The sequence below is a fragment of the Penicillium lagena genome (assembly GCF_028827675.1).
Source record: "Penicillium lagena strain IBT 129212 chromosome Unknown utg000003l_segment0_segment0, whole genome shotgun sequence".
Taxonomy (NCBI): Eukaryota; Fungi; Ascomycota; class Eurotiomycetes; order Eurotiales; family Aspergillaceae; genus Penicillium; species Penicillium lagena.
Genome location: NW_026623224.1, coordinates 2,464,504 through 2,488,887, shown reverse-complemented (window position 1 = coordinate 2,488,887; position 24,384 = coordinate 2,464,504). Strand labels below are relative to the sequence as shown.

The window sequence follows — 24,384 nt, the reverse complement described above, 5'->3', positions numbered from 1 at the left end:
ACACCAACAACAATCGACGACCGGCCTTGTAGACACTGACATCATCGGCGTGACATCAGCTCTATCAAAATCGCTTTCTTCTTCTCTCTCAACTATTTCCGATCAATCAGCCATCATGTCCTGGGACCATCAGCGAGTTCATATTCTACAAGGTCAAGCCCACCGTCAAACCGGAAGATCTTCCAACGCGAAAGGCGAGGCCCTGCTCCAAGCTCTCCGCACTGTGTATCAGCAAAGCGGCCAAAAGAGCTCTGTCTGGGGACGCAGCGCCGAAGACGAGGATAATTTGGTTTGGGTTGTCGGTGCGGTTTACCTTGCCTATACATTCACTGTTCCTAAACAAACCCTCGGGACCCCCATATCACACTCATACTCACATATATATACTGCTCATCCACCTCGCAAATAACACTCGCCCCCGGGGCTTATGTGTAGACAGTTGGCACAATTAACTAATAACCCCCGCGAACAAAAAAAAAAAAAAAAAAAAAAAACAGACTGGACCGACGCCCGCGGCTCCATAGCCACCAACCGCCTAATCCCTTCCTGGACTCCATCAACCCGCAGCCTCCGACAGCGCTGTACACAACGCTAATGCCACCAATCTTCGACACAGACACCCTAACCAAGAACCCCGTGACAGATCTGAGCATCCTGCCGTTTGCGAGCTCGCTGGCCGCCTCAGAGACGATGCAGTTGCACAGCGACCTGATTAGCTTCCGCACGACGCTGGTTGGGCAGCTGCCGCAAACCGTGCGCCCGCGGTCCTGGGCAATGGGCCAGATTGATCGGCCGAGTATGGTGAAGCATGACAAGAGTCCCTCCGGGATGGCGGTGCTGCATCTGCTGGCTGTTGGGTGGGAGAGTGTCGAAGCGCATATGAATGCTAAGCAGACTGAGGAGTTTGGGAGAAGTATTGCGCCTATTCGGGACAAGATGCTCGGGCCTGTTCCTGGGTTGGGGTTGAAACACGTTAGATTCCAGAAGGGTTGATGTGATGACGATAGTGGTGAATGTGTGCTTTTGAGAGCGTTGGTTAATGGAGAAGAGAGGACGATGGATAATAAAATATGGGTAGAAGAAAGACAAAACTACTGCGTGGGGTTGAAAAAATCAGATCTCACTATTAGGACGCAAAGGGTCGGATCGCTGGCCTCAGATAAGATACAACAAGAAGGTGATAAAAGAAGACACACTCCGTGGGGCAAAAAATCAGAAATGAACAACATAGACCACCGTAAGCTTTTGTGGAAGAAACGACAGCAAACCTAGATTTCCACGATCCCATCAGACTCGGTGCTTCTCGCTTTCTGGATGGAAGTTAGTATAGACTCATATCATAGACAGGGAAGCAAAAACGAACCAAGTCGCGAGTACAGCATGTACAGAGCCATCTGGTTGCACTCCTGGGTACCGGTAATAGTGACCAGACGCTCATTGCTGCTCTCCTGGGGCTCATTGATTTTGATAACGCTGCCACTCAGATGACGGATCTCGTTGATCTTGGCGCCGCCCTTGCCGATGATGGCTCCGACCATGTCATTGGGGATGTAGATCTGCTGGGTCAGTGGCTGGCCGGGCATGGCGCCGCCCACCGGAGCTTGGGGAGCTTGCTGTGGGGCACCGCGGTTGGGGCTCGGCTGCGGGCCACCGGCGTAGGGCGCGGGCTGATGAGGACCGGCGCCAGCATAAGGAGTATGCGGGGCACCGCCATAGGGCATTGCCGGCTGGCCCACGGGAGTGGGAGCAGGCTGGCCGTGCATGTAGGGGACACCGTAGGCGCCGGCTTGGGCACGGTTGGGGTGCGGGTGGTGTCGCTTGAAGGTGTCCGGGTGGCCGTACTGGCCGCCAGCTGGCTGGGGAACGTATGGAACCACTTGCATGCCGCCCGGCACGGCGCCAGCAGGACCGCCGCTGCGGGTGGCGTAGGCTGAAGCCGCAGGACCGCCGAAACGTTCGGTCAGCTGCTCAACCAGGGTGACTGCAACGTAGTAGGTAGCGATGTGCACGGCATCGGCCACGCCGAGAATGACGAGGGAACGCTCGGTGGAGAGTGGAAGGCAGGCGTCGGAGGCGTTGAGCCGCGCACCGGATGCCTCCTGGATCTCACGGATGCGACTACCACCTTTGCCGATGATAGAGCCGATGAGAATGTGCGGCATTAGCAAACGCAGGGGGTACGTCTTGGACTGGGCAGTGGAAGGGGCATCAAGGGGTTCAGTGTTCAGGGTACGGATGATCAGACCAAACGCCTGGGCGTCCTGTTAGATGTAATCAAGACAAAGAAGAGTCGAGAGACTTACCTTGGCAACGGCATCCTGGGGGCCGCTCACGGTCAAAATACGCTCCACGGCACCCCGAGAATAATCGCTGACGGTGCACTTGGCACCCGACAGACGACGGATCTGGGACACATTCTCACCTCCCTTTCCAATGACGGTAGCTGCCTCCGGGCTGGAGATTACGGCACGAATATGTACCCAATTCGTCTCATCCTGGGGCGGACCCTGCTGATCGGACTGAGAGCCGGCGCGGTCCCCATGCGAGGCAGTCGACTGGATAGGCTGGGTCTCGGTGCTGGGTCCCTTGCCATTGGGTGCATCAGGGACGACGGTGTCTTCCTGGGTATCCTTGGAACCATCGATGGCGGGGATCTTCTCGGTCTCGGCGTCACCGTCGTTCCGGACTACTTTGTCCAACGCGGGACGCTTGGCCTCGGGCTGGTCGGTGGGGCCCGAGGGCGACGACGGATCCTCAAGAGGACGCTTGGTCGACTGCAGGTTGGTGGGAGAAGCCGACATGGTCGTTCACTGGGCTGTTTGTGCTTTGATTCTTTACGTGAAAGGTCGAAGGTGTGTCAGGAATGACAATCTGCTTTCTTCTTGAATGATGATCGCTTTATGTACACCAGAGGTTCTGAAGAAAACTTGCTGGTGCTGGCGGTGGACGGGAGAGGGAGAATCTGGTGCTTTTGAGGTGCTGGAAGGGAGTGCCGTGACGGGACGGGAACAAGTGCAGGTCAGGATAAGCAGATAAAAGCGTGATGGGTGACGGGTGTCCGGTGGAGATGTGCGGAAAGGGTATGACGCGGAGGGTATTGGGTGAGGGTGATGAAAGCCGTGATGAAAGCGACGGTAAGAGAAGACAAAAGAGAAGACCGGAATGTAGGAAATCGGGTAGGGAAGATGCTCAAGCTGCGGCGGTACGGGGCCTGGTGTACCACTGAAGCCTCGGGGCGGGAGAGAGGGGGATAGTGCTGGAGAAGAAGGCTGAGAAGGTCGAAAAGGACGGGGAGAGGGAAAGGAGAAGATATAGCAGGCCACGGAAACCGAAGTGAATGCCTGAACGACGCCGGAGAGGAGAAGATGAGCGGCAGATGGGACACGGACTCAGGAGAGTCACGTGATTCACTACGAGCCGGTCACGTGCTGTGTACCACTCGACACGGTGTTTATGATGCGTCTGTGATTGTACTGAGCACCACCAGCAGGAAAATGGATGTGGCCGAAGAGACCGTGAAGAAAGTCCAGCAGTTTGTTAACAATCGCCAGGATGCAGAGGCTGAGTACGCCAAAGAGCCTCTCAGCGCAACGACTCTGCAAGCCTATACTCGAAGGCTAGATGCGACGCTGCAATCACTGCAAGAGCAAGTTCGACGCCAAGAAACAGAACTAAATAGGGTATTTACAACGCAACTGCGCGTCATCCGAGCTGCGATAGCTAACACTGCACCCAGCTGCGGGAGTCCAACTCGCTTGAAGTCTCCAATGCAGACACAGATCCCTGGGAACGCGTCTCACAAGCGCGCAGAGCCAAAAAGGCGTATGATTCACTGCTGCAGTCCGAGGATAAACTTCCCGACGCGCAGTCACCGCTTCCCTCGCTACTGGCCATTGGAGAGACCACCCAGCTCATCAAGGACAGCAAGGTCTCAGTCCGAATGACAGCCGAGAAACTGTCTACTGACCGTGAGCGCCTGCGCATCGAGGACGCGAATCTGCGCGACTCTCGCTCAATAGCCAGCGGGCTGCGTGAGCGGATCGAGCGAATCCGCGACGACAATGCGCGGAAGGAAGAACAGACGCCGTCGCAGGTGGCTCGGGAGCAAGTCGCGCAGCAGAAAAAGAAGAACAAGCAGCTCGACCGCGCGTCGAGTGAACTCAAGGTCTCGCTGGATAAATTCGTGGACGAAACGCTTGCGCCCATGCTCGCCGCTGAGGAGCTTGGTGGACCGACAGTCGGCGATGCCCTGGAAGTGTCGGATGCTACTCTGCGAGCGGGATATACGGCACACGGGAAGCCGAAGAAACCAAAGCAGTCGGCCGAGGAAGAGGATGGCGGGCAGCAACGGATCGATCAGTTTGTGCGCCGCAGCACAACCAATGGAGACCACGATGCTCCTCCCACGAACAAACGGCAGGCAGCAGCCACAGAAATGCATTCTCTACTTGACGCGCTGCTGGAAAGCGGCTTCTCCTATGTCGATGTCCCGCGCGACTCGGCCACCTCCAGGTTTTTGGTGAGGGCTAAAGTGGCCCAATTCCATCCACGGGATGCACGACGCCTGCGGTTGATCGATTTTGGGCGCTCGCTTGGAGATTGAATGGGCGACTTGGGGACTAATTGAGATAAATTCAACTCTGGTATTATGGATATCTTGTGTGTGTATTCCATAGCATCGAAGAAATGAACCAAATAATGAACCTCACGCTATGAAATCGATTCACTGGGGAAAACGCCTTCACAATGCTTCATGCTGAGAACGCCCAATCAGAACATCATCCACCTCGACAAGAAACACGCTCAAATAGGCATCATGGCAATGGAGGACTTTGGTGTCTTGGCTTTGGCCGTCGTCTTTCGGGGCGCAGAGGTGCCTCTCGGCGCACGATCACCAGTCTTGCCCCTGGATCTTGGAGCCTTTGCCTTCCAGCCACCCGACGAGCCATTCTTCCGTCGTGCCGGCCGCTTGCTGGGCTGACGTTTGCGAGACCGAGCATTACCGGAAGCTGCGGAACCAGGACCAATATCGTCACCCAAGTCGTAGCCAGGGGACGGCGGAGGAGGGAAATAGCGACTGGTGATGTCGCCGGTGGTATTATTGTCCACAGGCTTATCCAGATCGAAAGCCGAGGGGTCATCCGCGAAAAGATCATCGTCGCTGTACTCGTCGCTGCTGCTGAGATTAATGACATTGTGATGGTTCGGATCCGGAACGATGCCATTGGTCTCCTCTTCTTGCTTCAATTCGTGGTAGCGCCGTTTGGCATTCTCCACCAACCTGAGCATCTTGTGTCCATAGCGCTTCACCTTGTCTTGGTCGATGCCTGGGAGGGCAGATAGCTCCGAGAGATCTACAGAGTGATCAGTTTCGACCCAACGCCTACAGGAGCAGCATGCGATTTACCTTTGGGGAATGATATGGCCATCTCGCGCAGCAAATGGTCAGGGAACGGCTGGCAGCGTAGACCCTTTTCAACAACGATCTGTGGAGTATGTTAGCATTTCCATAGAGCTGTGAAAGCAATGGAAAAGAGCCTCTTACATCTTGCAGGTACCGCTTGGCAGTCACCTCAAAGTCCTCAGCGACAGCTCGGTGAAGGTGGTCCAGCTGATCCATCTTTTGGTCTCTGGTAATCGGAGGTCCTAATCCGCGGGATTTCTGTGCATTCGGTCTCCCAGCGACTCGAAGAGGCTCGAATCCATCACTCTCGTCATCCTCTGAGTAATGATCCGCTTGTACGGTGGGCTTCGTGAAGCGGGCGGCGCGACGATCATTCGCCGACTGAATGGGCGAAGATACCATTGTCGACTGTGGATAGCCTTGGGTACTTTTGGCAGTCGCCGGCTTTTGCGCTGGCCGAGCCGCTTTGGTCTTGCCGTTCGGAGAGACGCGAACCTGCAATTTCATCTGACGCCGTCCCGACTCGAAATCTGCAGCCCGTCGTCCGAGTCTGACATATTGAGTGGCAAAGCCTTTCCCATTCATGACATTTTCTTCGGCGAGCGCGTCTTCACCGAGCAAGCGATAAAAAAGCCGTTCTGTTTCACCTCGGTCCAGATCAGATCCATTTCCATACCATGGGATTTGTTTGTGTGATGCGGTTTTTGCCCTCTTTAGGTCTCCTCGAAGTAGATCGACACAGTAAAGCATTGTGACCCTCTCTGCCAATTTGTCCTGGAAGTGCCGCACAATTTTAATGGCCGAGGATGCATACTGGGAGAAATCTTGAACCTCAAACACCAAGTCAGACTTGCAGTTGTCACAAGAGGAGCCACAGTCTTCTCGGCGGAAGTATTCATTAAAATAGGCCAGGACTTGGACTCGTCGACAGTCGCTGCGATTCTCACAGAACTGAACAACATTCCGAAGCATGTGTTTCTGACGTGCTTTCTGCTCGAAACTGCCGTCTCCATCATCGATCATGCGCTTGAGCGTGGCCGTGTCTCCGTAGCTATAGTAGAGGTAGCAGCCTGAGCGCTTTCCATCTCTGCCGGCGCGACCGGTCTCCTGGTAGTACCCTTCTAAACTCTTTGGAATGCTGTGGTGGACGACGAATCGAACATCCGGCTTGTCAATTCCCATCCCAAAAGCAATGGTTGCGACGATAACATGACACCTGCCCATCTGCCATTCATTCTGCACACCCGCCTTTTCTTCGGGTTGCATCGCTGCGTGGTAATGCTTGGCCTTGATCTTGTATTTCTCATTCAGATCTTTGGCAACTTTTTCGCAAGTCGCCCGTGAGAGACAGTAAATGATGCCGCACTGATTTCGATAAGAACTCGTAATCGTTTCTGCAATGCTGGCGAGTGTCGCGTCATTCTTCCCCTTTGGCCGCACTTCGTAGGTCAAGTTCGGGCGGTTGAAGCTTTGCAAAAACACCTCGCACCCAGTCATCTGGAGATTGTGTATGACGTCCACCTTCACATTCTCCGTGGCGGTTGCAGTCAAGGCCATAACTGGAACACCTGGGAACTTGGCACGCATTTCTCCAAGCTCTTTGTAATCGGGTCGGAAGTCATGGCCCCATTGGCTGACACAGTGGGCTTCATCTATGACAATGCGCGCGAGTTTCTGCATTCGGTGAAGCTTCTCCAATGCTCTCACCAAGACCGTGCTTTTGTTGATCATCTCCGGCGTGATATAGAGTAACTCCATACCGTCACCTCCTTCATTGGAAAGCTGGCTGATGATCCACTGGCGTTCACTCTTATCCGACTCTCCATTGATCAAGAAAGCGTTGATGTTTAATTTGTGCAAGTGCGACACTTGGTCCTGCATCAAACTGAGAAGTGGGGAGATGACAATGGTTACTCCCGTCGTGCGGCCGCTGGTAACAACAGCAGGCAATTGGTAGCACAGAGACTTTCCGCCACCCGTGGGCATCAAGACGAATGTGTCTTTGCCAGCAAGAGTCGCATCTACCGCTTCGAGCTGATTTGGACGGAACCCTCGGAGGTGGAATCGGTCCTTGAGCACCGTCCGCACTTCGTGAGACCATGTGTGGTTAGACCAAAAGGCGCTGCGGCCGGGGGACTTCTTGGTCGTTGGCGCCCGCGGGGTATTGCCAGACGTTTCTGCAAAGACCTTGCGGGGCTGGGAATCTCGTTCGCGGACGGGCGCGGAGTGGTCCTCAAAGCTGGCTGCTGCTTCAAGAATGTCGTCGTCACCAGCATCCCAGTCAAATTCGTCAAGGTCCATGTTATCGAGCGGTGGGGAACCCATATTTCGAGATATGCAGCCATTGTCATAGTCGAATAGGCTGGTATCCGCTTTTGTCTCTTGCGTGCAGGATGACTGGTTCTTCCGGGGTGTCGACGGTTTGAAGGTGGTTCGTGATGAAGAGGCCGGTTGTGAGGGTCGACTGAAACTTGTGTCTGGAACACAACTCACCGGTCGAGTAGGTTCCTTGTGAGAACCTTGCAACGGCGAGTCATAGTAGGTAACCCGCGAGCCCGTTGTGGACTCGAACAAATTGGCCTGGGGAAGAAGACTGCAGATCTTTGTCTCAATCTGCTCGAGTTCTGCCTCAACCGCTCGACTTGATGCAAGCTGCTCCGGCATTGTTGTTGGGTCAAGGCCTTGAGAGATGGCGGTCATGAGCGTTTTCTTGAGCCCCTCCCTGCGAGCTATGCAGTTATTGAGAGCATCTCGTTCTGTTTGTAAAGATTCAATGGCCTGGATCCTGGAAACCAGCATTTTGTTCTCGGCAATGAGTTCCGGGGCAGGTCGGCCTTCCATTGCCTGCTGGTAAACGACTTCGGCATTCTTTTGCAAAGTATTCTTCCCCTGCGCGAGGGATTGCACGAGGGAGTCTGGTGGTAGAGCCAAGAATCGTACAAGATCCTCGGGTTTCTCTTGGGAGCTTGACTGTTTCGGCCATGGGGTTGATTGCGGAGCGCTGGAGTCTTTGGCGACCACATTTGTCTCTGCCTGGTCTGACGACTTCGGGCGTGCCAGTGGTTTGCTGAATGTACCTCCAGGTAATGCACTTGCTGAAGGCCCATTCGTTTTCCCATTGCCTATTCGATTTATCTCTGGAAGTTTTGGATACGATATAGCATCTGTCATCATCTTATCGACCTCGTCGATACCATCGATCCAACTGTCGAATGTGTCATCCTCATCGTCAGAATCCGCAATCTCCCGCTTTCTATGGCTTGGTGGAGGAGCAGTAGAGCCTGCCTGAGGCGGTTCCGCTGTACTGGAAGAACCGGCTTTGCCAGCCGTACATGAGACAGACGGGGAATAGCTGTTGGAGTGTGGCGGTCTGTCCGCCTTCGAGGGTGTCCGTACTTTCGACGCGTGCTTTGAGGGTGACAAGAGGTCTGACTTGTACTCGTCGCTCTTCCGTTTCTTTCCTCGTTTCTCGACAGGGGTCGCGCGTGATGCGGTCTCCTCGGTCCATAGTCGACGCGGTTCCCCAAACTCGATTTTGGCCGAAGACCGATCAACATCTCCCGTCAAGTCAATTGACTCGACGGGACCAAATGGCGAGTCTCCATCAAATTCAGGCTCTGACCGAAGCGGTGTCGCTTTGGAACGGCTTTTCTTGCAGGACGAGGATTGCGGTGCATATTTGGTTCCTGATCGTCACGCGCAATTATTAGCCTGTTCATATCTATTCGAGCTTGTCGTCATTCACAACTCACCTTGGACGGCACTGGTCTGTCTCGGTGGAGACTTTTTTCTGGATGTTGACGGTGTCTTCTGTGGAAGAGAGTCGGGGCGGCTGAGCATCCGAGGTTTGCTCGCGGACTCGGGAGCAAAGAGCAATCGTGCCATTGTTTCGTCTGTAGTTACATCGTCGACGTCGTCCAGAAAATCGTCATCAAGGAGGTCCGGCTCGTCAGCGGGCGGCGTGGGTTGCTGGGACACGCGCTCTTCAACACGCGGGCGGGTGTCCGGAGCCAAAGGCGGGTACAAGGACGGACCTCGATTCAGCAGCCATTTAAGATGAGCAGCCAAGTTATTCTTCGTCATAGAGGCGGGTGTCATGCATGGCTGATTCTTTCCCCTGGTACTCGCTCGGTGTGTCCAAGCAAACAAGCAAGATCGCGAACAAACACACTCGGTCTCGCGACAAACACGGGTCGCGTCGAGGCACGTGGGCGGTGTGATGGGTACTATGTAGATGGACTCGGACTCAGCACCTTGAAGAAAGCGGTTCATCTTCGATTCTCTTTATTGCTTTCTCCTTGGATGTCTTCTCCTGGAATATTATATCCGCAGGCACTGATCCACGTTCTATCTGGCGCAATTTATCGCATACAAGATCTGGACTAGCCGATATGCGATAAGAAGCGACTGTGGGGAAACCGACATTTTTTTTGCCCCGCGATAACCAGCGACTCTTAAAGACTCGAAGCACCTCCAATTCGTCTCGGACAACCCTGTAGAGGCAGGACCAGCGCAGACAGCAAACATGGGCAAGAAGAACAAGAAGTCGGCCGAGCACAAGGACCGGGTTGCGGCAAAGCAATCCAAGAAGACCGCGCAGAAGGAAAAGAAGTCGAAAGCCAAGGGCCGCGATGCAGACAGCGACGCCGAGGACGCAGACCTGGACGCCATCCTCGCCCAGTACGCCGAAGAACAGGCCAAGTTTCTGAAAGTCACCGAGGTTGTGTCGGGGCCTCCGGTGCCGCGGTCCTCTGCCACGGTGCTTGCGTCTCCGTCCAACCGGAACGAGCTGCTGCTTTTTGGGGGCGAGTACTATGACGGGACACATGCAACGTTTTTCAACAACCTGTTTATATACAACCTTGATCGTGACGAGTGGAAAGAGGTCACGAGCCCCAACAGTCCGCTGCCGCGCAGCGGACATGCGTGGTGTCGAGGAGGGAATACCGGAGGTGTATATCTGTTTGGAGGTATGACAATATGGTTATGGACAGCCGAGGCATATAATGATCTGACTACGTAACAGGGGAGTTTTCGTCACCCAAGCAAGGCACCTTCTACCACTACAACGACTTCTGGCACCTGGATCCTGCAACCAGAGAATGGTCTCGTCTCGAGACCAAGGGCAAGGGTCCTCCGGCTAGAAGCGGCCACCGGATGACCTACTACAAGAACTACATTATCTTGTTCGGCGGATTTCAAGATACCTCTCAACAGACCAAGTATCTGCAGGACTTGTGGATATACGATTGCCAGAAATACTCCTGGTTCAATCCCGCATTGACCCTAGCCTCGCAAAAGCCCGACCCTCGCTCCTCATTTTCTTTCTTGCCCCACGAAACGGGTGCTGTTCTGTACGGAGGATATTCTCGCGTCAAAGCAGCAGCTGGAGGGGCTGGCGGAAAACAAGCCAAAGGACAATCTCAGCGCATGACTTTGCGGCCCATGGTCCACCAAGACACCTGGTTTCTTCGCATCACACCACCCGCCGCAGATGCACCTATGTCGGTCGGGCCAACTGTGCGTTGGGAGCGGAGGAAGAAGCCCGCCAACACCCCGAATCCCGCACGTGCAGGCTCTACCATGGCCTACCATAAGGGGCGTGGGATCATGTTTGGCGGTGTGCATGACGTGGAACTTACAGAGGAAGGCATTGACAGTGAGTTCTTTGACACGTTGTTTGCCTGGAACACCGACCGGAACCGGTTTTTCCCGTTGAGTTTGCGCCGGCCGCGGGCGCCAGGCAAGAAACAGCAAGCAAACCAGGCCACGAAATCTCGTAACCGCGGCAAGGCCGATGAGGAGGAGCTTTTGAAGAATTTAAAAGCTCTAGAGGCCAAGGGCGTGTTCACGGATGACGGTGACGACGTGGACGAGGCAATGCAGCTGAATACGCCCAAGGCTGATGAATCTGTTGAGCCTGCGAAGCCTGCTGTGGTCCGTTTCGAGATGCCACATAGGCGGTTCAATGCCCAGTTAGCTGTGCAAGAAGACACGCTCTTTATCTTCGGTGGGACCTTTGAAAAGGGTGATCGCGAATTCACCTTTGATGACATGTACTCGATCGATCTGGCCAAGATGGACGGTGTCAAAGAGATTTTCTTCCGTGAGCCCGAGAACTGGGGTCTCATGGATGAAGAAGATAGCGATGAGGAAATGGATGAGGACGAGGAAGAAGAAGATGGCATGGACGAGGACGAGGAAGACGATACTATGTCTCTTGATATATCGTCGCCCGCCCCAACGGAGGTGACGGTTCCATCTGTTACTCAGGAAATGGAACAACTCGAGGTGGAAGAGCAAGAGGCAGGCATCAATGACAGCAGACCAGTTCCTCGTCCCTTCGAAAGTCTGCGAGAGTTCTTCAGTCGCACTTCGGAAGACTGGCAGAAGTTTTTGATTGAGACGATGACGCATAAGGGAGATTCTGCCGAGAAGACAGTCAAGGAGCTCCGCAAGGCTGCGTTTGATATGGCGGAAGAGAAATGGTGGGATAGCCGTGAAGAGATCACCGCCCTCGAGGATGAGCAGGAAGCCGCGGGTATTGGTGAAGTGGTCAGCATGGCAGACCGAGCAGAGAATATGGGAGGCGCTGGTCGTCGTCGTTGATCCAATGGTACATGGAGAGAAAATAGGATCGGAAGACGTAATGGATGCATTATATATATTAAGGGGAATATGTTCCGTCATGTTGATCTATAGATTTCACGAGTTGCATATGGCCACTTTATCCAGAACCGAAGTCACCAACACAAAGTCCCGCTGCTCAGAGACTCTCCAATTCGAAATTGCGATCCGACAAGCCGGCGTTCCCTGCCAGCTGGTGCCCGAAACAAACATCTTGGAGGTGGCATTGATCCTCGCCCCAAGCTCACCATTCAAAGCATCGTTTTTAGCACGGAACAAAACACTCATGTATGTCTGATCCAGCAACTCAGCCTTAGATCCGGATTCCGGCAAAGTCGTATACTGCGGGTGCTCATGAATCCAGCCATTGATCATTCTCGCTAGTCGAATCTGACGCTCTAGCATCTCGCGATAGCCCTCTTTCCCATACGCAAGCAAAGACGCATAGACAGGCAATGCCCTGAACCGGCGCGAGTTCTCAATCCCGATATTGAGCGGCGACGGAATAGTAGGCCCGCTTGAGCTCCCAGCCGTCAAGTAGGCTGCATTCGCATTTTGAAAGACCTGGGCTCCAAGGTCGGGGTGCTTGCAGAAGAAAAAACCGCAGTCGTAGGGGACATTCAGCAGCTTGTGTCCATCGCCGGTTATCGAGTCGGCTAGTTCCATGCCCTCGCCTCCCTTCTTAATGGTTGCAAACTCGGGTATGTCGTCCAACACTCGGGAGAAGATGCCGAAGGCTCCGTCTACATGCAACCAGGCGCTGTACTTATCACACAGCTGACGGATTTGACTCAGGTCCTCTAGACCGGTTGTGGCAAAGCGTCCGGTGTTCACTTCTCCACAGGAGACAGCCACGATACTAGCCTTGTCGGTTCTTGCTAGTTCCACTTCGAGTCGCTCCATGTCAAAGCGAAGGGGATCGTCCGCGCGACAAATATTGTGCACATTCGATCGACCAATGCCTAACACACCCGCTGCCTTGACCAGAGATGAGTGCGGCAGTGTTGAGAGGACCTGAACCCCAGAGAGACCCAGTGCCAGCAGGACTTCGAACAAGCCGTCTTCTGCAACACTTTTCACTAGGCTCCCTTGCTTCTCTGCGGCCCTCCTAAGCGCATATTCACGGCCACAGGCTAGACCGAGGATATTGCTCGCCGTGGCACCCGTAGTAAAAGTGCCATTGTGCCACACTGGACGATCGAGCTGCAAGAGATCCAGAAGCAGACCAAGGGCATTGTACTCGACATCGGTCACGATGGAGTGATTCGAGAGATGCACCTGGACATTCTGGTCGTAAGCCGAGACGACATTATCTGCGAAGAGCGCCGCGGGCGTAACCCCGCCGGTGATGAAGCCGTAGTAATTGGGGCTGATGCTGCCGGCGTTGAACGCTGGCACAATGTCTTCCATGATATGTTTCTGTATAGACTCAAACCCGACACCGGTGTCTGGTAGCGTAGTCGGAAGAGAAGCCCTGGCGTGAGCTAATTCGTCGGCACTGGGCAACACGCCGGACTGCCAGGGCGCCTGTGCGGCTTCCCATAAATCCCGAAGGATTTCAGGTTGGGACAAAATGCGCTCGTGTAAGGGATCCATTGCTGGTATAATCTTTTGTGAAAAGGTAGAAGGAGATCAATGCCGATTTATAGGTCTCGACTCATTAGGCTGACAATGTCAGATGCTGTTGAATCGCACACAATCCGGCTGGACTTGCCACAAGCAGCTATTGTGGAGCGTCAGCAGCCTTGCCTCGAGCTTATCTCTACGCAGGATTGACGGTGAAGAGGGTACTGGGGGGAAAGTGCACGTATGACTCCAACGAAGCACCAAGACGAAACGAGGACACGTACCTCTCCCGCAGTGGAGACTTGAATTTCCATCTTCTCCAACATGTCCTCCCTTGGCCAACAACAGCATCACCCAAAAGAAACTATGGCCGCGAAGCTGATCGATAGACGATTCCACAATGTCCCAGGTGCGTATACCAGTGATAGCCCTAGACTCCTAGGCTGACCGGAATCTCAGGCAAACTCCGGGTGGCCGAGCTGTTCTTCGACGTCCCCGTAGACTACAGCAAACCCAACGAGGGCACACTGAAGCTCTTTGCCCGTAGTGTCAGTCGGCTGAACAAGCCCGTCGAGGCCAAGAAGGAAGAAAATAAACTTCCCTGGTTGCTTTACCTGCAAGGTGGACCGGGACATGGATGCGGTGCCCCGCAGAATTACGGCTGGATTGAACCGGTGCTGAACAAGGGGTACCAAGTAAGTGAAACCGATAAACGTCCTTTCCAATAAATAAAATATCTTGGTTTGGTGGGCTGTGACTGACCGTGAATCCCCAGATCCTCTTCCTGGACCAACGGGGGACCGGTCTTAGCTCAACTATCACGGCGGGTACTCTCGCTCTCCAGGGTGATGCCATTAAACAGGCAGAGTATCTTAAGAACTTCCGCGCGGACAATATCGTGCGTGACTGCGAGGCGGTTCGTCATTGCCTGACGAAAGACTACCCCGCGGACCAGCGCAAATGGAGTGTCCTCGGCCAAAGTTTTGGTGGCTTCTGCATCGTGACTTACCTATCAAAATTGTATGTCGTGACTCGTGCTCTTTTTCTACTGCTTCCAAGGCAACTGACATTCTTGCTCTACCGCAGCCCGGAAGGTCTGAAGGAAGCATTTATCACTGGCGGACTCGCTCCACTGGTTTCCGGGCCAGATTCAGTCTACCAGCGAACCTACGGTTTGTGTACCTCCACGAAATTGGGATTACCAACATGCTCATTAACCCGATATCAGAAAAAGTGGAAGAGAGAAACAGGGCGTACTACGCCAAGTACCCTGAAGACGTTGACCGAGTGAAGAAGATCATACAATATCTGAAGGAGAACACCCCGGCTTTGCCCTCCGGAACACTCACCCCTGCTCGCTTCCAGCAGTTAGGTATCGTATTTGGAGTGCATGGTAAGTAGAGACGAGATTATTTTGAGTTTTAGAGTGTATCTAACATATAGTAGGTGGGATTGGTGCTCTGCATGGTAAAGAAACGCTCTTCATTCGCAAGAAAAGTCAGAGAACTGATTATCTTAGATATCGTCGTGCGAGCCACCAATGACCTAGAGATATTCGGCTCCCTCACTTACCCGACTCTGTGCACAATTGACGGCTATGGTGGCTACGATAAGACAATCCTCTATGCTGTCTTGCATGAAGCGATCTATTGTCAAGGGTAAGAAATATCTCCCGAACACTCTCATCGTGCTACACTAATAACCAAAATAGACAAGCATCGCTTTGGTCTGCGGACCGACAACGGGCCGGCAATGCACGCTTCCAACTAGACTCGGAGACGCGTGAGATCTTCTTTACTGGAGAGATGGTAACGGTCTCCACCCAGACTTCTTTGTTTGTGTCTGACTTCTTCTTATTTCTCTAGATCTACAAAGACATGTTCGAGTCGTACACCGAACTCAGGCAAGTGCGAGAGGCTGCGGACATCATCGCCAGAGTTGACAACTGGCCCGCTCTCTATGACGAGGCCCAACTTGCTAGGAACGAGGTGCCGGTCTATGCTGCAACTTATTTTGATGACATGTTCGTCGACTTCGATCTGGCGACGAACACTGCCGCCCGGATCAACGGGACCAAGCAGTTCATCACCAATACCATGTACCATGATGCCCTGCGCAGTAAGTCTGGCGAGGTGATCCAGCAGCTCTTTGATCTGCGGGATGATTCGATAGACTAGGTCAAGCCTATTGACTCCATAGGAATCTGTCTGAAGTGTTGCACAGATCATTGAGAACGATAAATTACTATACATGGTACATATATGAATGCTGCAGTGCAATGAATCGATATATATTGGTGATCTCATAGTGGGTATAATATGTAGAAATATATGTACAAAATGACATGTGGGGAGCAACGTGTTTCATGAAAAAGGCACGGCCAACGTTGATGATATCAGTTTAGAAAACCTGTGTTGATAACTGTCAGTTCTCGAAGGCAGCAAGTCATGAAGGAAATACATACCGCACCACCGATGATAAACAGCCGCTCTTCTTCCTTCTGCACCCATTGGACAATCTTACTAGCACTCTGTGCAAGCGCATTTCGATTTGTATTTGGCTCAGCGACGCAGTAAAGCTCGAATTCCGAGGTCACCCAGCTGAAAGAGCTTGCTGACCGTGAGACACAATGATGGACCTTGACATGGGTGTTCTTGGCATGAATGCTTGAGTGGAGGTTGTTGTAGATGGACATCAATCTGGGGAGAGAGAGAGTGTGTGAGTTTCGTGATCCACAAAATATAAATTGACCCAGCTGAAGAGTACTAACCTTCGCCAGCGAGAAATTGAAGAGAATTCTGGAGCGTATGATGACATGGTGAATTGCACGTTCCGACGTGATTTGTATAGGAAGTGGTGCAGCACTGTTCCTGGTACGATATCGGTGGTTGCAGGTCGACCGGTGTCAATCGCGGCCTTGATGACCTCGAGGCTGCCGTTTTTCTCCATTTGCTTTGGATCAGGTCAGTAACAAACAAATGCGAAAACGAATAAATGCAAGAGATTTACCTCTACAAGAGAATTGCGCATCCCTTGCATTTCAAAGAAGCTTTCTTTGTCGGGACTGATCAAAATAATGGCGACGGATTCGCCTTTCACAGTGGGATCTTCTTCGTTGTTGTCGGCATCCCCTCTTAGGTCGAGAAAGCTGACGTACATGTACAGATAACCACTGCTGTTGAAGCCAGGGAGACAAACGGGGATCCAACTCTCGCCACCACCGGCTTTGACACCCTCGGCCTCGAATATCATGTTAAAGAGCAGCTGCAGATCGCCCGGATGAAGCGAGTGTTTTCTTGGTCGAACAACGCTGACCAGTCGTCCGCCGGCCACAACCAAGCCATATAACAGGTTGCTAACCTTGTTCTTCATCAGAGCATTATTGATGGTCTGACGGTGGGTTTTGCGAATTTTTAGGCATTCTAAGGCCGACAGTAGCGTGGAAGGCGATCCTCGCGTAAAACTGTCCGCCAGGGTAGAAAGAAGGGTCTCGGTGCCTTGAAGTGGTCGCTTCAAATCCGTTGATGGACGGACTGAGAACAGATGTTCGAGCGAAGGGAGGGTCAGGGTAGATAAGATCTGCATATACAGAGCCTCAAGCTGCAGCCGGAGCTGGTTCTCGCTCTCCATCATGCGGCTGATTGCAACCAGATGCAGAGGGCCCTTGGTGACGACGGTGAATCGAGTGTTGCCAGCTGTAAAGCTTCGTAGACAGTCTTTAGAGTCCTCGTAGAATGAAATGATGGTTTGGACCACCCCGACATACGACGAAATCAATCCGCCGTCGCCATGGCGGGTCCAGATCGGCTTGCCTGCTGCAGAGAGAATGAGAAAGTGTTTCTGCTTCGATTTCCAGCAACGGAGAAGCAATTCTGAAGACGTCAGCATCGCATCCACCGAATGATTTGTCTTTGAAGCCCATACCCTCGTTGCCGCCTTTTTCGTCTAGCTCGCCCACTGGCTCAAACTCGCCCAGGAACGTATCATCGTCCACATCATCTGCCGGAAATTCGGGGAAATGAAGCAAGCTGGTCGTATCCTGCAGATACCCCCCCGGTGTTGTAGCGACAAAGTCCTTGAACAATCCATCCGTGTCCGCAACATCCCCGTTCTGGATCGAGCTTCGAATACTAGCCGAGTCGCCTGCCTCACTGCTTCGAGGGCTTGCCAGGTGACCTAAGCTTGCTCTCGCCTTCACACCCCGGGGAAGTCCACGCCCTGCCAGGGTGGAGTAGGCGCTTGTTCGGCCATCTGGAGACTGAGTCCCAATTTCCGTACGTGATACCGCAGTTGTGGCCTCCGCCTGTAAGGTCGCTCGTGATGACGCTTCATCATTTAACAAGCTCAGCGTATTCGGTCTCGGAGGCAATGGAGGGCGCTCGCCCTCTGGAGTGGCGCTGCGGACCTGGGGATCATCCTCCCGGTGGTCGCTCTGGGGGGGCGACAGATCCTGCGCGCTCATATCGGGTGCGCGCTGGGGACATGCGCTTCTCGCAGTAGTGGTCCCATCAGTTTATTGGCATGGTTGGAGTTTCGTTGGGTCTTTGTTGGTGTGAAGATGTGGGGGAGAAGGAGGTGGACAAGTTGGCTGACGTCGATCGATCGGCAACTCAAACAACAATTCGTGGCCTTCCTTCCCCTTCACACCTCGCCCAACTTGACACCCTTTCCCAACTACCAACCCCCGATTCACTGCCCTCCTCGATGTGCTAGAGTTATAGGCATGACGGAGGTGGTCTGTCATCTATCCTACCTCCAATATTGGCAGCATGAGCGTCGATCCTAGTGCTTTTCCGAGGTCGGACTCTCCTGCAAGCTCCGACAGCTTGACGCGCAGAAAGGAACAAGGTCGGCGTCTGGGATTTTATATGGCTAGAGACTATCTCTGACTGTTCGGTATAGGATCCTTGAAGAAAGACAAGAACTACCGTCGATATGCGTCCAGTGTCGAGCGAGCGCTGTCCTTGTTCGACAATGCTTTGCAAGAATGGGCTGACTACATTTCCTTTCTCAGTCGCCTGTTGAAGGTGAGTTGCCCAATCGATGCGGACTCGTTACCGACGTCTTTCTCACTGATTGTCACACTACCAGGCACTCCAAGCACACCCTCCCGACCAGCCAACCGTGCCCCATAAGGTGGTCGTCGCGAAACGCCTGGCTCAATGCATGAACCCATCGCTGCCCGCGGGCGTCCACCAGAAGGCTCTGGAAGTCTACACGTACATCTTCGGACTCATCAAGGTGCGTATGACTGTTGCTATTGAACACAAGAAGCCCGGCTGATCAATATCGCTCGCAATCAGCTCGAAGGACTATCGCATGACCTGCCATTGTATTTCCCTGGCCTTGCACCCACACTGACCTTTGCGTCACTCACCGTTCGTCCGCTGTTTCTGTCATTAGTGGAGGGATACGTCGTTGACCTGGAGTTGTGGGCTATCCGGCCGGCGCTGAAGTCTATCCTGCTAGCGCTGCTGCCTGGCCTTGAGGAGGAGACGAGCGATGAGTTCGAGCCAACACTACGCATTATCAACAAGCTTCGGGATGTTGGTGGTCGCATGGAAACACAGCGAACAGCAGACGCAGGGGCATCTGGGCAGTACTTTTGGCAATGTTTGTTCCTTGCGTCGATCACGAACCCCAGTCGACGCTTAGGCATACTGGCCTATCTGAACCGCTACCTTCCGAGATTGGGTATTGCGGGCCGTCGCAAAAGTACAACTGACACGACCGATGAGCAAAAGCTTCCGCCCGAAATGCTTGCCGCTGCCGACGCCGTCATTCTCCCGGAGCCGGGCCTGCTCATTCGGTGCTTTGCGTCGGGTCTATCTGACGAACAGATCCTGGTTCAGCGCAATTTTCTCGATTTGCTTGTCACTCATCTGCCCTTAAACTCCCCAATCTTGCAATCCAGAATCCCCGAGGACGATCTTCGAACCTTGATCATCGCTGGAGTAGGTGTGGTCGCCCGGCGAGACATGAGCCTCAACCGGCGCCTCTGGGCCTGGTTCCTGGGACCTGACCCTGTGAATGACCGCCCATCGCTTGACGGCCGAAAGCCGTCATCGGATGCTGTTCAGAATTCCTCTGATGGCAAGGAGCTCTCACAATCCGAATACTTCAGTCGGGTCGGTCGGCAGCCATTGGTTACCGGCCTTCTGGATATGATCAAACAGGCATCACCTGTCCCGTCAGAGCGGACCAAGCCCTTCAGGATTGCTTTATCGCTAATGGACCGCTGGGAAATCGGTGGATACATTGTTCCTGCGGTTTTCCTGCCGACTATGCGGAACGTCCAAGCCTTTGAGAAGGAAGCACCCAGAGGCCAGTTTGAAGATGTTTTCCGAAGTGCCAGTGCCTTTTTCGATGGAGTTGAAAGCGGTGTTATTTTCTCCGAGTTGCTGGATTTGATTGACTACCAGTCCAGTGATGTGGATGGTGACAACGAGAAAGTTGTGAACGACTTGAATCTGGCTCAATTCATACTCGGGAACTTCAACGTGCGAGAAGAAGACATGCTTCAAGTACATGTTCCTATGCTGACCTTGTCTGTCCTGGTCAAGATGACCCAAATCTCATCTATGCAGTCCGCGAGTCATGCCAACAAACAGGCTGTGTCAGGAGCATTGGCTAGTGTGTTAAACTCCCTGACTGGGCTGCTCACAGATAGAGCATTCTCGAGGAAAATCAACTCCGAGAAGAACGTTGCCAGCAATGGCACCTCGAAGAACCGGGGCGCCGACATTTTGCACAAGATCCATCGCTTCTACGACCTCAGCAAGAACAGTCTAGATCTCCCCCTCTGCCATTTGCTTCTAAGCACACTGGAGAGATGATTCTTCGCGAAGCACATGAACTGGCAGTCGCGGCGCTGGAACGCCATGACGATGTCTCCTCCCTCCACGAGAAGATTAACATCCTGGTAACCTTGCTCCAAAAAATTCCGAAATCTCGTGTGCTTCGAGATCGGCGCTTTTATGAGGCGCTATCCGGGCGAATGGATATTGGAAAGAGCAAACCATCCACCGCTTCCTTTGCAACTATCTCCACAATCGCTTCGGCGATAACCAGTTTGTATTTCATCCACACTCCTGGCTTCTATATCAGCTACGAAGACGCTTCTGATCTTATTCCCACCCTTGTCGGCTATCTGTGGGAGTATTTATCGCCAATGAGCCCGAAGTTCCATGTTGAAGCTGTTCGATGCCTGTGGCTCTTGCATTCGCTATCCTGGGTTGATCATCTTGTTGAGGCATCTCTCACATCTTTGATGGTCAGCACGTCGCCGGCAGGATCGTATCATCTCTCTTTGGAGGAACAAGCTGAACGGTTCTATGTGCTTTGGAACCATAGCCACAACAGCTCGCATGACCAACCTCCAAAACAAGTGCTAGAAGTCGGGGGCACATTGTTCTCTTACCAGTGCGCGATGCTTGAACGTCCTCTTTTTATTGTTCTTGATCTGCTGTCCCAAGAACCAAGTGACGTCTCCCAGAGTGTCCAGCGTTGGCTTGGGGACTTATCATCCATCTATCGGTCAGTCCATCTCCCGTTTTGCACCCAGTGGTCTCAGAATACTAAATTGACTTGTCTTTAGGGTGCTTCTTCTTGTTGTTTCGAAACTCGAGGAGCTTTTTGAGCGCGATGGTCTTGACGACAGCGATGGAGACAATCAAACCATCTCACCTGACGATTACAAGGAATGCAACTACTTCCTTCGAACGTCATCGAATATACTTTCTGCGCTCTCGCATAACGGATGGGCTACGATTCTTACTAAAATGTTAGCTCAGGTGGAAAAGCGTTCGGAGAGCTCGAAACCAGAAGATGGCAGCGAAAGAAAAACTCTTCACAGCGCTATTTTTGAGATCTCTCTCCGAATAGTCAGCCGGCAGGCGCCCGATCCGACCGATCTGACTCCTGAAGGAGAGAAATTGCAAAGGGAAGCTCTCCATCTCATGCGACAGCTACTCCTTGGCCCCGGATCTGAAGAGTTGGCTGATTCTGGCATCGATGAGCTTCTGGTTGATCGCCTGCTGGTTGCCGCAGACGAGGGTGGCAGCGTTACTGTACAGGCGGCTATTATCGATGCTCTCCTCGCTGCATTGAAGGTGCGATTTGCGCAGGCCTACTTGCCACCACCCCCGCCTCGGCCCAAACACCACAGAGCTGCTTCTCGGGAGCGCTTGACAAGTCCCTCTATCCTATCATTTACAAGCGATAAAGGAGATAAAGGCCCGTCGCTGCCTCAGGTGCCTCAGCCTCCTGAACGCCTGCTGGATTGCCTTTTGAAAGGTATCAGTTCGATGAAGTCCCGGGAGATCGTGGACAAATGGATTGAGCTACTTTGCGAGGTGCTACCTTTGTACTCGGGCTCGATATTCCAGGTCATGTTAATGCTGGTAGCATGCTTCTGCAGGGAAATTCGCACATCCCATGGGAGACTCCAGCTTGCCTTTCAGCAGACAGAAGACTGGCCTCAGGACCACTCAGAACATGTTACTATCGCTTTGCTCACTGGTCTGGAGACTTGCATTGCGAACGCCCACCAGCGGCTGCTACATCAAGAGGCCAACGCTGCGGCCGTGAAAAGTCCTGATCAACCGCCGGGCTTCTTCGGTAACATGGTATCTGGGGTATTCAACTCGGACGGCGCTCATGGTCGCTCTAATGCTGCCAACGACCGACTGACCGTCCTGCTCTGTTTTCAAGATGCCGTTCGCCTTTGCTTTGCCATCTGGGAGTGGGGAGTAGGTGATCGAAGTGGCTCCCCCGATATTGAGTCTATTGCGTCTTACCAGTATACCTCATTGCGGATGAGAAATCGAGCACGGCGAATTCTGGAGCATTTCTTTGCTGCAGAGGCTCTTGAGTGTCTTGAGACGGTCGTTGAGATGTGGACCAAGTCCGATACCGAGACTGCGACGCTCATCTTTAACCTACTTCATACACTTGACGGATCCCAACCGAAGATCACCATTCCTGCCGTCTTCAACGCGATCTACACCCGCACCAACCCAGCCGCGCTGGATGCGAGCCGCAAATCCTCTCTGACTTCCAATCTGTCCGAGTCTGAGCTCGCTAGTTTTCTGGTTGCATACGCTCGCTCGTTGGACGATGATGTTCTCGATGAGATCTGGAGCGACTGCACAACCTTCCTGCGGGATGTCCTTAGCAACCCCTTCCCGCATCGCCAGATTCTTCCTCGCTTGATCGAATTCGCTGCGATTCTGGGAGCGAAGTTGGAGAATACGACGTTTGGTGAAGATCGCCGGATGCGTAGGGAGCTCGGAGTAAGTATTGATTTCACTGATCTGGGTTCGTGTACTGACCACTTGGCTGTAGGACGTACTGGTGCGACTACTCACAGCAGTCTTTACGAGCAAGCCCCTGGGTCTCAACCAGGATGGTGGTCTTTTGGCCAGATCGTCTTTGGACTACGATCGGACTTCCGTTTCGCATACTGGACCCGATGATATGCTGAGCATCCTGGCATTTTCCATGCCGTCTTTCATCACCACGTTGGTCGATTCGGATCGCATTAGCACTGCTATCTCGAATGTCTCGGCTAATGTAATTGGACCCCTAATTCGGTCACGTCTGTTTCCCAACAACATCAACCGGAATGTCATGGTCTTGTTGCAGCACATGGCCAAAGCACCATCTGCCACAAAGACGTGGAAAAAGGACATCGCCGACGCATTCAATGACCCTCGATTTTTCGGATTTTCTGTCAACCTGGCCAAAGACAGCTGGATGGACCTTCTGCGACAATGGGTTCTCGTGGACAAAGACCGCATGGCTGAAATTCTAGGCCGCCTTCCACCACCCAGCGCCGCGGGCATTATGTTCGGCGTGGGGGCCTCTGCAGCTCGGCTAGAAGCCGATCGTAAGGCGCAACTCAACCTCCGGCGTATTGCGTTGCTGATCCTCTCCGCCAATAACGACTATTTCGTTGGCGAGCTACCGAGTCTGCTCCAGAAGCTGGAAGATCTTCTGGGTGCCAGCAGCTCCTCGTCGCCGTCATCTGCTACCCGAGCAGAGGTGTTCATGGTCCTTCGTGCTCTCGCGCTGAAGACCTCGTCAACCACTATGGCACCTTTCTGGCCATTGATCAATACCGAGCTACAGGAAGCCATCGCGTCCGTACCCCAGGGGTCACAGTCAGATCTTTATAGCCCTTACTCCCTTTTGCAAGCATCGAAACTGCTCGACACGCTCCTCGTCCTCGCCCCCGATGACTTCCAGCTCCTCGAGTGGCTCTTTGTCACCGACACCATCGATGCCATCTACCCACCCTCCCGCTGGGATCCGGTCGCCCTGGCAGACGAGGTATCACAAAGTCTCGGTCCCCGCGGCGGCGTCTCACCGACCGTTCCCAACGCCGGCGAGTCCACTGAGACCGGGTCGCGCGGCCTCAAGCAGCCGTGGCTGGTCTCAGATCAGATCCGTGACACCGCGAAAGATGAGATCGTCGAGCGGATTCTGCGACCATTTTTTGCCCGACTGAGCATCCGTTTCTTCGAGAGTACGTATGGACTGGAAGGACCAGACCTGGGCGTATGCCGCGACGACCTCCTGGCGGACCTATTCAACGAGAGCACGATGGCAAACTAAGGAATATTGTCGCCCGGCTGCTGTATAGATAGATTTTGGGATCGTCGGCGTCTAGGATATCATCTTGCATCATGTAGTTTTTATTTTGCCATCAAATATATCCTCTTGTTTCTTATATCGATTGTGCCTCGTTGTTATTGTGGATGTGTTTGTATAGATCCCCAAAGTAG

At 53.3% G+C, this 24,384-nt stretch overlaps 9 protein-coding genes across 9 annotated transcripts; 5 read left to right on the top strand and 4 right to left on the bottom strand.

The window, feature by feature from the left end:
- Window positions 1-115: 115 nt before the first annotated feature.
- On the top strand, window positions 116-993 carry N7510_006189 (uncharacterized protein; the record flags this gene model as incomplete). The annotated part of the gene is made up of 2 exons (XM_056978115.1): window positions 116-302; window positions 617-993. The coding sequence occupies 2 exons, from the start codon at window positions 116-118 to the stop codon at window positions 991-993; spliced, it is 564 nt and encodes a 187-aa protein (XP_056834147.1).
- Window positions 994-1,287: 294 nt separating this feature from the next.
- Window positions 1,288-2,801, bottom strand: N7510_006188 (telomere maintenance protein PBP2; the record flags this gene model as incomplete). Its single annotated transcript, XM_056978114.1, has 3 exons — window positions 1,288-1,310; window positions 1,364-2,252; window positions 2,304-2,801. 3 exons carry the CDS (start codon window positions 2,799-2,801, stop codon window positions 1,288-1,290), a joined length of 1,410 nt encoding a protein of 469 aa, XP_056834146.1.
- A 693-nt stretch (window positions 2,802-3,494) lies between these two features.
- On the top strand, window positions 3,495-4,603 carry N7510_006187 (uncharacterized protein; the record flags this gene model as incomplete). Its single annotated transcript, XM_056978113.1, has 2 exons — window positions 3,495-3,680; window positions 3,737-4,603. 2 exons carry the CDS (start codon window positions 3,495-3,497, stop codon window positions 4,601-4,603), a joined length of 1,053 nt encoding a protein of 350 aa, XP_056834145.1.
- A 200-nt stretch (window positions 4,604-4,803) lies between these two features.
- On the bottom strand, window positions 4,804-9,487 carry N7510_006186 (uncharacterized protein; the record flags this gene model as incomplete). Its single annotated transcript, XM_056978112.1, has 4 exons — window positions 4,804-5,354; window positions 5,408-5,486; window positions 5,546-9,090; window positions 9,157-9,487. The coding sequence occupies 4 exons, from the start codon at window positions 9,485-9,487 to the stop codon at window positions 4,804-4,806; spliced, it is 4,506 nt and encodes a 1,501-aa protein (XP_056834144.1).
- Window positions 9,488-9,929: 442 nt separating this feature from the next.
- On the top strand, window positions 9,930-12,013 carry N7510_006185 (putative Kelch repeats protein; the record flags this gene model as incomplete). The annotated part of the gene is made up of 2 exons (XM_056978111.1): window positions 9,930-10,374; window positions 10,431-12,013. The coding sequence occupies 2 exons, from the start codon at window positions 9,930-9,932 to the stop codon at window positions 12,011-12,013; spliced, it is 2,028 nt and encodes a 675-aa protein (XP_056834143.1).
- Window positions 12,014-12,109: 96 nt separating this feature from the next.
- N7510_006184 (pyridoxal phosphate-dependent decarboxylase family protein) lies at window positions 12,110-13,627 on the bottom strand (the record flags this gene model as incomplete). The annotated part of the gene is made up of 1 exon (XM_056978110.1): window positions 12,110-13,627. The coding sequence occupies one exon, from the start codon at window positions 13,625-13,627 to the stop codon at window positions 12,110-12,112; it is 1,518 nt and encodes a 505-aa protein (XP_056834142.1).
- A 294-nt stretch (window positions 13,628-13,921) lies between these two features.
- N7510_006183 (proline iminopeptidase) lies at window positions 13,922-15,774 on the top strand (the record flags this gene model as incomplete). The annotated part of the gene is made up of 9 exons (XM_056978109.1): window positions 13,922-14,006; window positions 14,057-14,292; window positions 14,373-14,617; window positions 14,684-14,769; window positions 14,826-14,990; window positions 15,044-15,064; window positions 15,117-15,255; window positions 15,309-15,405; window positions 15,463-15,774. The coding sequence occupies 9 exons, from the start codon at window positions 13,922-13,924 to the stop codon at window positions 15,772-15,774; spliced, it is 1,386 nt and encodes a 461-aa protein (XP_056834141.1).
- A 218-nt stretch (window positions 15,775-15,992) lies between these two features.
- N7510_006182 (guanine nucleotide exchange factor MON1) lies at window positions 15,993-18,059 on the bottom strand (the record flags this gene model as incomplete). Its single annotated transcript, XM_056978108.1, has 4 exons — window positions 15,993-16,296; window positions 16,368-16,549; window positions 16,607-17,469; window positions 17,522-18,059. 4 exons carry the CDS (start codon window positions 18,057-18,059, stop codon window positions 15,993-15,995), a joined length of 1,887 nt encoding a protein of 628 aa, XP_056834140.1.
- Window positions 18,060-18,366: 307 nt separating this feature from the next.
- N7510_006181 (dopey family protein) lies at window positions 18,367-24,214 on the top strand (the record flags this gene model as incomplete). Its single annotated transcript, XM_056978107.1, has 7 exons — window positions 18,367-18,445; window positions 18,500-18,624; window positions 18,689-18,838; window positions 18,901-20,383; window positions 20,428-21,133; window positions 21,195-22,890; window positions 22,943-24,214. The coding sequence occupies 7 exons, from the start codon at window positions 18,367-18,369 to the stop codon at window positions 24,212-24,214; spliced, it is 5,511 nt and encodes a 1,836-aa protein (XP_056834139.1).
- Window positions 24,215-24,384: the final 170 nt, after the last annotated feature.